Source organism: Phodopus roborovskii, unplaced genomic scaffold, assembly GCF_943737965.1.
Source record: "Phodopus roborovskii unplaced genomic scaffold, PHOROB, whole genome shotgun sequence".
NCBI classification, from domain to species: domain Eukaryota; kingdom Metazoa; phylum Chordata; class Mammalia; order Rodentia; family Cricetidae; genus Phodopus; species Phodopus roborovskii.
This window is the reverse complement of record NW_026125477.1, coordinates 50178-62237: the sequence shown is the minus strand read 5'-3', so window position 1 is coordinate 62237 and position 12060 is coordinate 50178. Positions and strand designations below refer to the sequence as shown.

General features: G+C 39.7%; 1 protein-coding gene across 1 annotated transcript; it reads left to right on the top strand.

Moving 5' to 3' along the window:
• The first annotated feature begins 7178 nt into the window (after nt 1-7178).
• LOC127215567 (sentrin-specific protease 2-like) lies at nt 7179-9426 on the top strand. The gene is given in 3 exon segments (XM_051175972.1): nt 7179-8466; nt 8468-8647; nt 8649-9426. Coding segments are annotated over 3 exon segments (1512 nt in total). The 5' UTR covers nt 7179-7575; the 3' UTR covers nt 9090-9426.
• The last annotated feature ends 2634 nt before the right edge of the window (nt 9427-12060 follow it).

The following is a 12060-nucleotide window of genomic DNA, read 5'->3' as shown; positions in this document are numbered from 1 at the left end:
CTTTTTGTTTTCTGTGGAATCAAAAATAGAAATCCTTTTCCCCAGTAACCTGTCCTTAGACTTAAAATTTGAAGCCAAAGCATTTTTAAAATATATAAGTTGGATTCATCCAGTAGTATTTGTTTTAACAGTTGTTGTTTCCTCAGAAGTCAAACAATTTAAAGACAGTATAATAGCATACAGTATTTAGAATCTTTTTGTGGTTTTCATCTTTATGTAGCTTTTTTATTATTTTATTTCTTCTATTTCTATTTCTTCTATTTCTATTTTATTTTTTTGAGACAGGGTTTCTCTGTGTAACTTTTATCTGTCCTGGAATTAACTTTGTATACCAGGTTTACTTTGAAACCATAGAGATCTGCTTGCCTCTGTCTCCTGAGAGCTGGAATTAAAGGCATGTGCCACCAATGTCCCAGCTCCTCTCTTTTTATTTATTATTTATTTTTAAACCAGTTGCTCATACACACCATTGAATTGTTAGCAGGGCTTCTTAAAAGCCTTGCGATTGCCCCACCCCCGTGCTGAGTCCAGGAAAACCTCGTTTAAAGGAGCCGTGCAAATCTCTGCTTGTCTCTAGCAAAACATAGCCCAACCGAGAAAAATGCTGCTACCAAGAAGCCTTGCTTATTATTTTTTTCTTTTGTTTCTAAAACCCTTTTTAAGCTTTTGTTAAGTTTTAAGTGGAAGTTCTCAGGTCCACATTGTGACTCCATTTTGTTACGAACGGTTTTCCCCCCAGCCTGGTCCCACAGCCGTGCCAGCCCCAAATAACACACAGAGACTATGTATTAGATTCTGACACGAGATATTGTGGTTTAATAAGGATTAGGAGAAACAAATAGGCCAAATAGATGTTTATTTAGGGAAAAATAACTTACAACATAGACAGATGAACACCAGCAGGTTCCTGGTCCCAAGGATGCCTCCGGAAGCTCTGCTGTCCCTTTGCTGCAAGCAAGAGAGAGCTCCAGGCCCCTTCCCCATACTTAATTCCCACAGGTCTCATCTATCCCTGTCCCCAATGGGCGTGGTCAGTGCCACAGGTGCAGACAAAATGAATATCTCATTACAGGGGTTCAAGCTTCAAGCTGAAGATCAGAAAAGCAAAGCAGCCGGCCACTAGCTCTTACTTCTACCTCAGGATGAAAGGGCTGCCATGTCCTCAATGTGCCTGGAGAATTAATCTTCACATGAGGCCTTTTTGCTTTTTCCCTTTCTACCTCCCTAGTGCTGGGATTAAAGGCATGTGACCCCAAACTGAGATCATCTTTGTATGAGCTGTTTCTCTTTAGGACTGGATCAACTTCATGTAGTTCCGTGTGGCCTTGAACTAACAGATCCATCTGCTTGTCTCTTGAGTCCTAAGATTACAGGTGAGGGCTACCACCACCTGGCTCTATGACTAGTTAGCATGTCTGCTTGGATTAAAGGTGCATATCACCATTGCCTGGCTTTATGACTTGTGGCTAGCTTTGTTTTCTGTACCCTTAGGCAAGCTTTAATAAATCATGAATAATATATCACCACATTCCCCCCTTTTTGTCTAATACAAAAATAAGAAGGCTATAACTAACATAAGAAAAACTTTATGGTTACAGGAAAGGACTGGGCTGGACTTGGTATAGGGGCCTTTGAGAGACCCATCAGGGAGTTTGCCCATGGCAAAGTATTGCCTTGATAATATCTTTTTTTACCTACATTCTTTAGTTCAATGCCTGCCTTTGCCACACCTTCTGCATAATCCAGAAGTGAGGAGTAATTTTTTTTTTGGATTATGTTTATAAAAAGCATTGTTTCTAGGAATGCCCTATTTACAACCCCTTTTCAGGTGGTCTTGTCTGCCACAATTAAAGCAGCTGACATTTTGATTTTTCTTTAAACTTCTTGAAATTACCTCTCCTATCCATGCATCATCATGGTCATGAACTTTAATATTCATTGTATCTTGGATCCAGTCCTCCAGAGGTGCTGACCTTGCCTTTAAAGGCCTAATTATCCTATTTCATTGAGAATTAGCATTTTCAAAAACCACAGTTTCTCAATGATTATTTTTCTGGCTTCTGTGTCTGGTATCATTCTATTTACTACTCAAGTCAATCTTTGTTTTTAAAAAAAAAAATCCATGAAGGCTTCCTTTTGGCCCTGTATAACTTTTGTAAATGATTCAATTTTTTTCCTACTTCTCTAATTTTGTTCCAATCATTTAAAGCTGTTAAATGGAATAAACCCAAGAGGTGGTCATCATATAGACACTGCCTTTCTAAAGTAGCATAATCTCCTTCTCCAAGAATTTGGTCTTGGGAGACATCTATACCTCTTGTTTTAGCCCATTGTTCTATAGTCTTACCCTCTACTTTGAAGCAGGAAATCCATTGTAATTGTGGTTCAGGCTGTAAAATAGCTTTAATCAAGTCTATCCAGTCTATAGTCTATTATAAACTGACCTCATGTTTAACATCTGCTTCCCAAATGGTGAATGCATCCCATATGAGACTACCACTTTCTTGAATTTCCCAAAATCTATCATTGTCACAGACTTCCAAGTAGCTTTTACAATACCTCTATCATTTGACTTCCTGTAAGGTTACTGGATATATTAAGGTTTGTTTTCTAAAGATCTTAGACTGTTCATTTTTTTTAACTTTATAAGTCAATGCTGAACTTGGTTCTCCATTCAAATTCCTCAGCCTGGGTTTGAATGTCTCTATGATTTGCTTTAATAAGGTTTTCTAAGACCTGCATCTTAGCATTAAGCTGATTATTCTCTCATGTACTTGTTCCATTTTTAAACCATCCATTTTCAATAGTATAAAGCTGGGTATAAGAGTAGTTTAAGTAGTGGTAACATTTAACCCATGTAAAAATGTCATAGAGTTTAAATCATGACTTGGATCTTCAATGATTCAAGTACTACGGTCTCAATAAGGGTTTGGTCAATTTTAAGATAGATTCCTTTAGATGTAGTACCCATAATTCTTTGTTCACCACTTTCCATCAATTCACAGTAGGGTAGCTGGCCACAGTAGTAAGTCCACAGTGGCCGTTCCTGTCTTTGGCTATGTGGAAGAAGCCTCCCACACCCCAGGCAGTGATGATGAAGTGCTGATTGTACAGACAGCAATTCCAGGCCTTGTCATCTGGTGGGAAAGAGCCTGTATGTACCCAGGTGGTCACTGGTGAAGGACAGGCACTGCTGGCACTTTTTGGTGAAGGATGGCCACTTCTGGGTGAGACTTGTGTCTGTATGACCTGGGACTCTTTAGAACTATAAGGTCTTGCTACCTTCCCTAGTCCTTACAACTTTACACCTGTAGGTGACTCCTAGGCATGCTGACATTTGAGAAGTCACTGGGTTGACTTCTGGTGATGAGTCTCTGGTGATTTCTTCTTGTAGATGGTATACAAGGGCCTTCTGTCCCTGGGAAAGCTCTATAGGTCAACAGCAGATTCATTGCTGAAAAATTGCTTTTCTATTTACAGAAAGAAATACCAGGTGCTGGAGAGCTGGCTCAATGGCCAACAGCACTTGCTGCCTGTGGTGATATTTTGTTTATGATTTAACTAATAAAGCTTACCCGAAGATCAGAGTGCAAAGCTGGCCACACTAGTCAGCCATAGAGGCCAGGCAATGGTGGCACACACCTTTAATCCCAGCACTCAGGAGACAGATGCAGAAGAATATCTTGTAATTCAAGGTCAGCCTAAGCTACATGGAATTGATCCAGTCTAAAAAGAGAAACAGAGCCCACACAAAGGTGATCCCAGCACTTTGAGTGACATGCCTTTAGTCCCAGCACTAGAGAGGAATATAAAGTGGGAGGAGACAGGAGCTGAGGGGAATTCTGAGGTTTAGTGGAGTCTAAGGCAGTCTGAGGAGCAGTGCAGTCTGGAGATGCAATCTGAGGACAGGATTGTCCTTTCGGTCTGGGCATTGGTATAGAAGCGAACTCTCTAGGGGCTGGCCATTTTGCTTTTCTGATCTTTAGCTTTAACCCCAATATCTGTCTCTGAGTTTTCATTACAGTTCCCAGCACCTACATGTTGGCTCACAACCATCTGTAACTCCAGCTTCAGGACCTCAAGACACCCTCTTGTAACACCCATGGGTACTGCATGCATGTGGTGTGCAGGCATGCATGCAGGGACACACACATACACATAAGATAAAAATAGTAAAGAAAATCTTTTAAAAAATATGAATAAAAGTGGATGCAAGGAATTTAATTCCAAGGAGCTATTATTCCAAGATTATATGTGAATATAATTTTTTTGTTTGTTGGTTGGTTCATTTATTCAAAACAGAATCTTGCAATATAGCCTACTTGGACTAATTCTGCCTGGACTCCAGTGTCCTAAGCACATAGCACCTTACTTTGCTACATGTAATCTTTTCAACTGTTCAAGTTTTTTAAAAATAATGTATGTATAGGTATTCTGCTTTCATGCATGACTATGCACCACATACATGCAGTGTCCACAGAGGCCAGAAGGCATCAGATACCCTGGGATTGGAGTTACAGATCACTGTGAGCCACCATGTGGGTCCTGGGAGTCAGACCTCATTATCTGGAAGAGCAGCCAGTGCTCTTACCCACTGAGCCATCTCTCTGCCTTGCTTTCATGTTTTAAAAATAATTCTTACTCCATTGCGCATGCTGGTCTCATTCTTTTGAGTGCTGGAATTATAAAAAGGACTCAGCAGGCCGGACCCAGCCATATTGCTTTGTAACCTACAATTATCAATGGAGTTTTTAATGTCTGAAGAGAAGTTTCATGCATGGAAAAGAAGCCTTCAAGATCTTTGTCTACTGACTTATTTTGAACGATTAAAGGACTAGTTTTGTTGGGTTCAGCTTGCACATGTGTTACTTTGCGTATCAAGCTAGTGTTTTTATGTTAAGTCTCCTTCACTTTTTCTTTCATTAATGTTTAGTCACCTCACTGGTCCTCTCAGTATTTAATGTCATGTACAAGCTTAATTAAATTAGCTTAGACTACTAAAAACAATTAAGCAGATGGGCATGGTGGGTCAGGCCTGCAATTGCAGCACTTGGAAAGCTGATGAGTTCTGAGCCAGCCTGGGCTACAGTGTGAAATTCTATGTCAAAAACCTGATAATTGTTTTCATTTTATATAGTTTTAATATGTTAGAGTTAAAAGTTTTCCTTTTTATTTCAATACAAAGGGGGAAATGGTGTGGGCTATTTGTACATAGTATGAAGATGTATTGCTGTGATTTGTGTAATAAAGACCTGAATGGCCCATAGCTAGGCATGAGGATAGGCATGGTTTCTGGAAGTGATAGGGCAAAGGAAGCAGAAGTCAGACATATGGGACAGGGGAAAGGTAACTGAGCCACGTGATAGAACATAGATTAATAGAAACAGGCTAATTAAGTTATAAGAGCTAGTTAGAAAGAAGCCTAAGCTAAGGCCAAGTTTTCATAATTAATAAAAGTCTCTGTGTTCAGGGCTGGTGGTCCCAATGAGAAAGCTTACTAAACCCAATTGCACCAGGACATGGCTCATCCTGGGCCAAATGACAGGGTACATTCAAGGTAGGAGCAACTTTCTCATGGCTTACACAATCTAAAAACACTTAAAAAAAAAAAAAAAGACTAGCACAGTAAATTTATTCTCTAAACATAATGTTCACCATCACAAAGGCAGCTCGGTCATTAGGTTATTCAGGAATGTAAAGATCAATGTGGGATATGAACTTTTTCTCTGTTTGTGAACAAATCCCTCTGAAGAGTAATCAGAAAGAAGAGAAGGAAGCCTGGTAAGAATAAATGACATCTTGGGAAACAACAATCATAAGAAATTCAAACTTTTCACAGAAAAAAAGTCCCTGTTTTCCATGTAGTAAAGCACTGGTATAAATATACTTACGCAGTTTGTTAAGTGGTTTATTTTTAGTGGTAAACAAACAATATGTCCCGACTCCTTTGCTCACACTTTTGGGAAAAAACCTCTCTGTACTTTTGAAAGTAGACGGAAGAGACGCTGAAGGGGTCAGAAATAAGTAGTTAAAGTGCTTGCTGTGTAATCATAGCAACTGGCATTCCGACCCTTGCACTCACTGGAAATCCACACAGCTGTAAGCTGTAACTCCAGTGCCAATTTAATTCTTCCTACTGTTTTCAAGAATCGGTTTAGGGCTTGTGTTATTGCTAGAACTGTCACCAAGGTAGTAATGAATCTTCTTCTCAATGAATCCTGTTGACAATGCTGAGATTTTATTGACTCTCTTATGGCAACTTATTGATGGTTGGTGAGCATGCAATGGTTTCCTCTGAGATTGAAACATTCCACCCTGAAGGGAAGCTCCTTAAACTGAAGGCAGACAACTCAAAAGAGCTCAAAAAGTCCCTGAAACTGACCAGATTTACTAGGCCCCTCCCACTAGAGTAAGCAATAAAAGCTGAGTCCCTCTTAGATGGAAGGAAGCTGAGCAGCAAGGAAGACTCAGCAGAGCAACCTCGGACCAGCTACCCGGAAGAAGCAGAAACCAGCCAGCTGCTTGGAATAGGTTTAAACCAACTGAGTCGCTTGGAAAGGACACTCTCCAGCACGCTGAGCTGCCCAAAGGCTGTGCAGAGTCTCCAGGCTCCCAGCTTTTATGAGCTATCACCCATGCTGAGGGTAGGCTATGACGATGCACCTGTCTTTGAGTCATTTCTGCTCCTGTAAGTAACCCTTCACTCACATTACTGTAAGTAATCCCAATAAACCTATTGGTTCACCAAGTTGGACTTTGGTGGTTCCCTATTTGGGGAGAGTAGATAGTGTGTGTTTCAATCCTCACACAACACTACCTACTCAATTTTATGACTGTAAAATTCTATTTATTCTTTGTAATTAGTAAGCATGTTGTTAAGGAGCCATTTTGAAGGGTAATTATATTTTGTTTTGTATTTGACCATGATGGACAACTTTCTAAAAAACAAATATACTAACCAGGATGAGCTAGGTTGTGCTGAGGTATCTAGGTAACCCTGTGCTCTGGACAAGGGAACTGAGACGAGTGTGATTAATTCACAACCCTCCAACCGTCTTCCAACTCCTGGACCCACTTAGGGTTAAGCAGGGCCGCCACCCTCCAAAGAACGTTGACTTACGTTCTTTCAGGTCACATCACAACCAGCTATGGAACCTTGAAGGCTGTGGCTAGGGCAACCTCCGACTCAGGCATCATTTGTGAGGCTTGCCTCCGATGTGTTAGCTGCGCGGTTAAGGCCTGGTGTCTTAACGGTGGCTAGGGCAATCTGTCCGATTGCGAAGTTCTGGGTCTTTAGCTGGTTACTGTGCTCTGGCAGGATCCTTTTAAGGAAGTAGTCCTAGAACTCCACGGGGTTTCCCACAGTGGACCCTGGTGAACTGCCAACATTTGATTATTCACCAATCAGTTCCTGACGTTGCTAGCTCAATTGACTTCGTACTCTGACTTACCCTGACGCCCAGAGTCAATTCTGTTTATAAAGAAAAGCTATTCTGAGCTCTTCATCCTGTGGCCTGATAGGTTTCCGATCTTGAACCAACTTGTGGAAGCAAAGGCAATCCAGGCACTGATTCCATGTGGAAATCTAAACAGTGTGGGATGGAGATGAAGCCTGAGGCTTCCGGACAAGGTCGAAAAAGGAAAAACCAGGATGAAGTTGGGAAGGAGATGATCCCTGGAGCTTTGGGACAAGGTAAAAAACCGAAATACCAGGATGAAGGTGGTACCGATTTGGAGTTTGAAGAGCCCAGCAAGGCTCGAAAGAGGATATCTCAGGAACAGCGAGATCTAGAGCTTCTGAGTGAACAACCAAGCAAGGATCAGATACAGAAACGTGGAGAAGAGAGTCCAAGACAACTAAAACCCCTGGAGTGGGCCAAAGGTCCACAGGAGCAGGCTGTAACTGGGAGGAAGTCTGCTGATGGTGGCAAGGGCCGAAAGCGGCCCTATTGCGTCATGGAAGAATATGACCAACACCACCAAAGGGAGAAATACCAAAAGTTACTACAGGACCTTCAACACAGTGATCATGTGAACTCTGACCCACACAGGGCTCACCCAACCCTTATGGATATCTTGAAGATCAAAGGTTGTGTGGAAGGGCACAGTCGTGGATCCAGAACAACTCAGTGTGATCTAAAACAATCTACTGTTGTTGCTGCAACAGAATGTCTCTCACCAGACAAAAGAGAAAAGCTGTGCTCTGAGAAATCTTCTGATACACAGAAGAAAGATGGAGTAAACCTTGAAGGAAGAAGGGGTCACCACTTCAAGCCTGACTTACTAAGAGCACAGACTCAAGTTTTCCTGCATAGTGGCAGCAGTAGGTCACTCTCCAACAAGATGCCAGTATCTATAGCAAAGAAAGAGCTTGTTACAGACCAAGAAAAAGGCAGAGGTATGGATGAAGTCCTTGATGTTACAGAGGACATGGAAAAGGAAATCAAGAATGCACTAGGTCCAGGACCCCCAAGAGGAAATCTTAAGTAGTGCATTTAAATTGCAAATTACTAGAGGAGATATCCAGACACTAGAGAATGGTCAATGGCTCAATGATGAAATTATCAATTTTTATATGAATCTTCTGGTTGAGAGAAATGAAAACCAAGGCTACCCAACTCTTCATGTGTTTAGCACTTTTTTTTACCCCCAAACTAAAACATGGTGGTTACAGTTCTGTTAAAAGATGGACTCGAGGAATGAATCTTTTTGAAAAAGAAATTGTTCTAGTGCCTATTCACCGGAAGGTACATTGGAGCCTGATAGTAATTGACCTAAGAAAACAGAGTATTGTATACCTCGATTCAATGGGACAGACAGGGCAGAATATTTGTGAGACCATCTTCCAATATTTACAAAATGAGAGCAAAACTCGAAGGAACATAGAACTGGACCCTTTGGAGTGGAAACAATGCAGTGTGACATCAGAAGAGATTCCTCAACAGCTAAATGGGAGTGACTGTGGAATGTTCACTTGTAAATATGCAGATTACATTTCTAGAGACCAACCTGTAACCTTTTCTCAGCAACACATGCCCATCTTTAGGAAGAGGATGGTGTGGGAAATCCTGCATAGTCACTTACTGTAACAACATCCACCTGGTTGCTATGGCACACCTGCACTTTTCCATCGATGTTTCTATATACCTCAAGCAAGATGGCTGAAAATACTTAAAACAGATACTGAGCTGTCTGGCATGGATAAAGCTCATTCTCTTCAATGTAGTCCTAACTTGGGGAGTCCTGCTCAATGCCATCTATAAGATGCATGTAGCTACTGCAAGCTTAGAAACTGCTGTTCAACCCACAGAAGAACACATCTTCAAAAAATATTGTTTTAATGCTGGATTTAGTTTATGAATTTAGTTATGAATCTTCTTGCCCCACCCCATAATTGTTTATGTTTTCATTAATTTGTATGTAAACCTGGGCAGTTGTCATTTTCCAATAGTATGTAGTTACCAATTCTATTCCTTGTTTGAACTGTTTATTCCCGAAGGTATGCCTATCACAGTGTCATTCTCTGCAGAAGATTAGGAGGGACATCAGCAGGAAGAGGAAGGAAGTGTTGATTAACATCTCTAATGCTGGACTTGTAACTGTTAAATTGAAGCTGGTGTGTGTGCGTGTGTGTGTATGTGTGTGTGTGTGTGTGTGTATGTATGTGTAATGTATTTCTTAAAACTTGAAAATAGTACAAGAAAGGAAAGTGAATGACACGGACTGATGCTTTTATGACCCATCATATTCTACTGGACTTGCATAGGATGTAAAACTGTGGCCAAGCTACTGACTGCTTGTCCAGGACTGTTAAGGAAAGCATCGTGGTTATTTAAAGACACATTCTTTCCCTGAATTAAGGAGACCTTTGTTTTGGAAGTTGAATCTAAACCACAGCTTTGCTAGTACTATATTGAAGTATTTGAAAAGTTTTATTCAATTTAAAGTTATGTTTTATTTTGTTTTTACTTAGTTCATTTCATATTTAGGGCTGATATTGCTAATTATACAATAATCCATTTTATATGTAATAAACTTGTATTTACCTTTTCTGTTCATTATCTTACAGTTGTGTTTATGCAATTTTTATTTAATAAAGTTTAAAGTTGTTCAGAACATATTTTTAAGATCTTGTGTTACAATTTTCTTCATATATTAAGGATGTCTACCTTTCTGAATCTATTTAGAGAAATATCTGATTTCTATCCTAAGTCTATTGATATGCTGTATTACATTTAACAATTTTCATATGTTTAAACGACTCAACCTTGCATCTCTGGGAGGAAAGAAACTGGATTGTGGTATATGATCTTTATAATGGGTTCTATTTTGTTAATAAGTATTTCAATGAGTTTTTGCATGTATGTTCATCAAGGAAAACGAGCTACCATTTTCCTTCCCAGTCTTTTGAAATTTAATACACCACATATCAGTGAAAAAAAATTATTCATTTATTATGAAAATGCATCATGATTAAAAATTACATTCTTTTTTTTTTTCCATACAGGATTTCTCTGTGGCTTTGGAAGCTGTCCTGGATCTAGCTCTTGTAGAGCAGGCTGGCCTCAAACTCACAGAGATCCACCTTGCTTCTGCCTCCCAAGTGCTGGGACTAAAGGTGTGCATCACCAACGCCTGGCCGAGGATCTGCTCTCTTATCTTGGGTTATAGAGGGAACTTGGTTGAGCAGAGTCCAGCTTGAGCCCTGTAGAGTTTCAGCAATGAGTAAACTTAATATACACAGGGGCATTTGTCATTGAAGCCACTCTTCATATTGTAAATGGAAACTCAGTTCCATCACTCACTTCTCTACCAAAAACTAAGAGACTGGCATTGGTAAAAAGGAAATGGTGTCCAAATTTATGGAAAGAATATTTCTCAGTTCTCTCTAGATCTATATATCTACATATCTCCCCTTTTCTATACAATAAGTAGCTTGATGATGTATAGAAAAGACAGCACAACATTTGGGAAATGGCTCATTTGGCAAAGTATTTACCATATAAGCTTGAGGCTCTGCATTTACACCAAGGGTCCAATTAAGATAAACTATGATGGGTGACTAGGAGACATCAAAGCCCTGAACCTTGGTAACATCCAGTACCAGCAGAGACTATTTTCAAGTGTTTAATGTGCATGTTTTTCAAGGAAGCATTCCACAAGCTAGAGAGATGGCAGAAAAACTAAAGCTCAGGGGTAGAAAGGAAAGCATACCCACCTACCATGTGTAAAGCCATGTGTTCAATCCTCAGCACCTTGTCAAAAAAGAAGAAAAAGAGTTTGAAAGGGTAACATATACCTATTTGAAGGAATTTTTTTTCAATGCCCAAAAAGTAATTAATAAAAACTACAAACTAAAATGATTAAGTTTAACACAAGAAAAAAAAATCCAACAGACATGTCAATAAACAGACCATCTAATAATATATAAGCATGTAATAAAGGGAAGGAAGGCTACTAATAAAAAGAGGACTGAATGCCAGGCAGTGATGGCTTATACCTTTAATTCCAGCACTTGGGAGGCAGAGGTAAGTGCACCTCTGTGACTTCAATATGGCTGATCATGGAAAAATACTTAGAAACCAGCCAGTTACTAAGAAAATATCAGCATAAATGTGTGTCTACACATAACAAAGCATACATTGCAGAGAGATCTGAGCCAAGTTTAAAACTAAATGAGAAAATTAAAAAGAGAAAGGCACATTTCATGATACTCAGAGAAGAGCTTCTGATGCAGAAAAATATATCAGAAATTACAAAGAGAGAGAGAGAGAGAGTGATAAATGTGCTATTTAGGAATTTAAAGTTGATGTGTATCAAAGACAAGCACCAAAGAGCAAACAATGTCAAAATGTATAGCAATTGTGATAGAAAAATCTCTGTCATTGGGTAATGAGGATATAGAGCCCATATACATCAATGAAATGCTAAGACCTTTCCTTTTCCCAAGGAAATTAATAAAAATGCACAATTCACAAGTAATATGCAAATGCTCAATAAGCATGGCAAAATAGAAACACCCAGAATAATACTTTTCAACTATATAGAGGTAAAGTAATA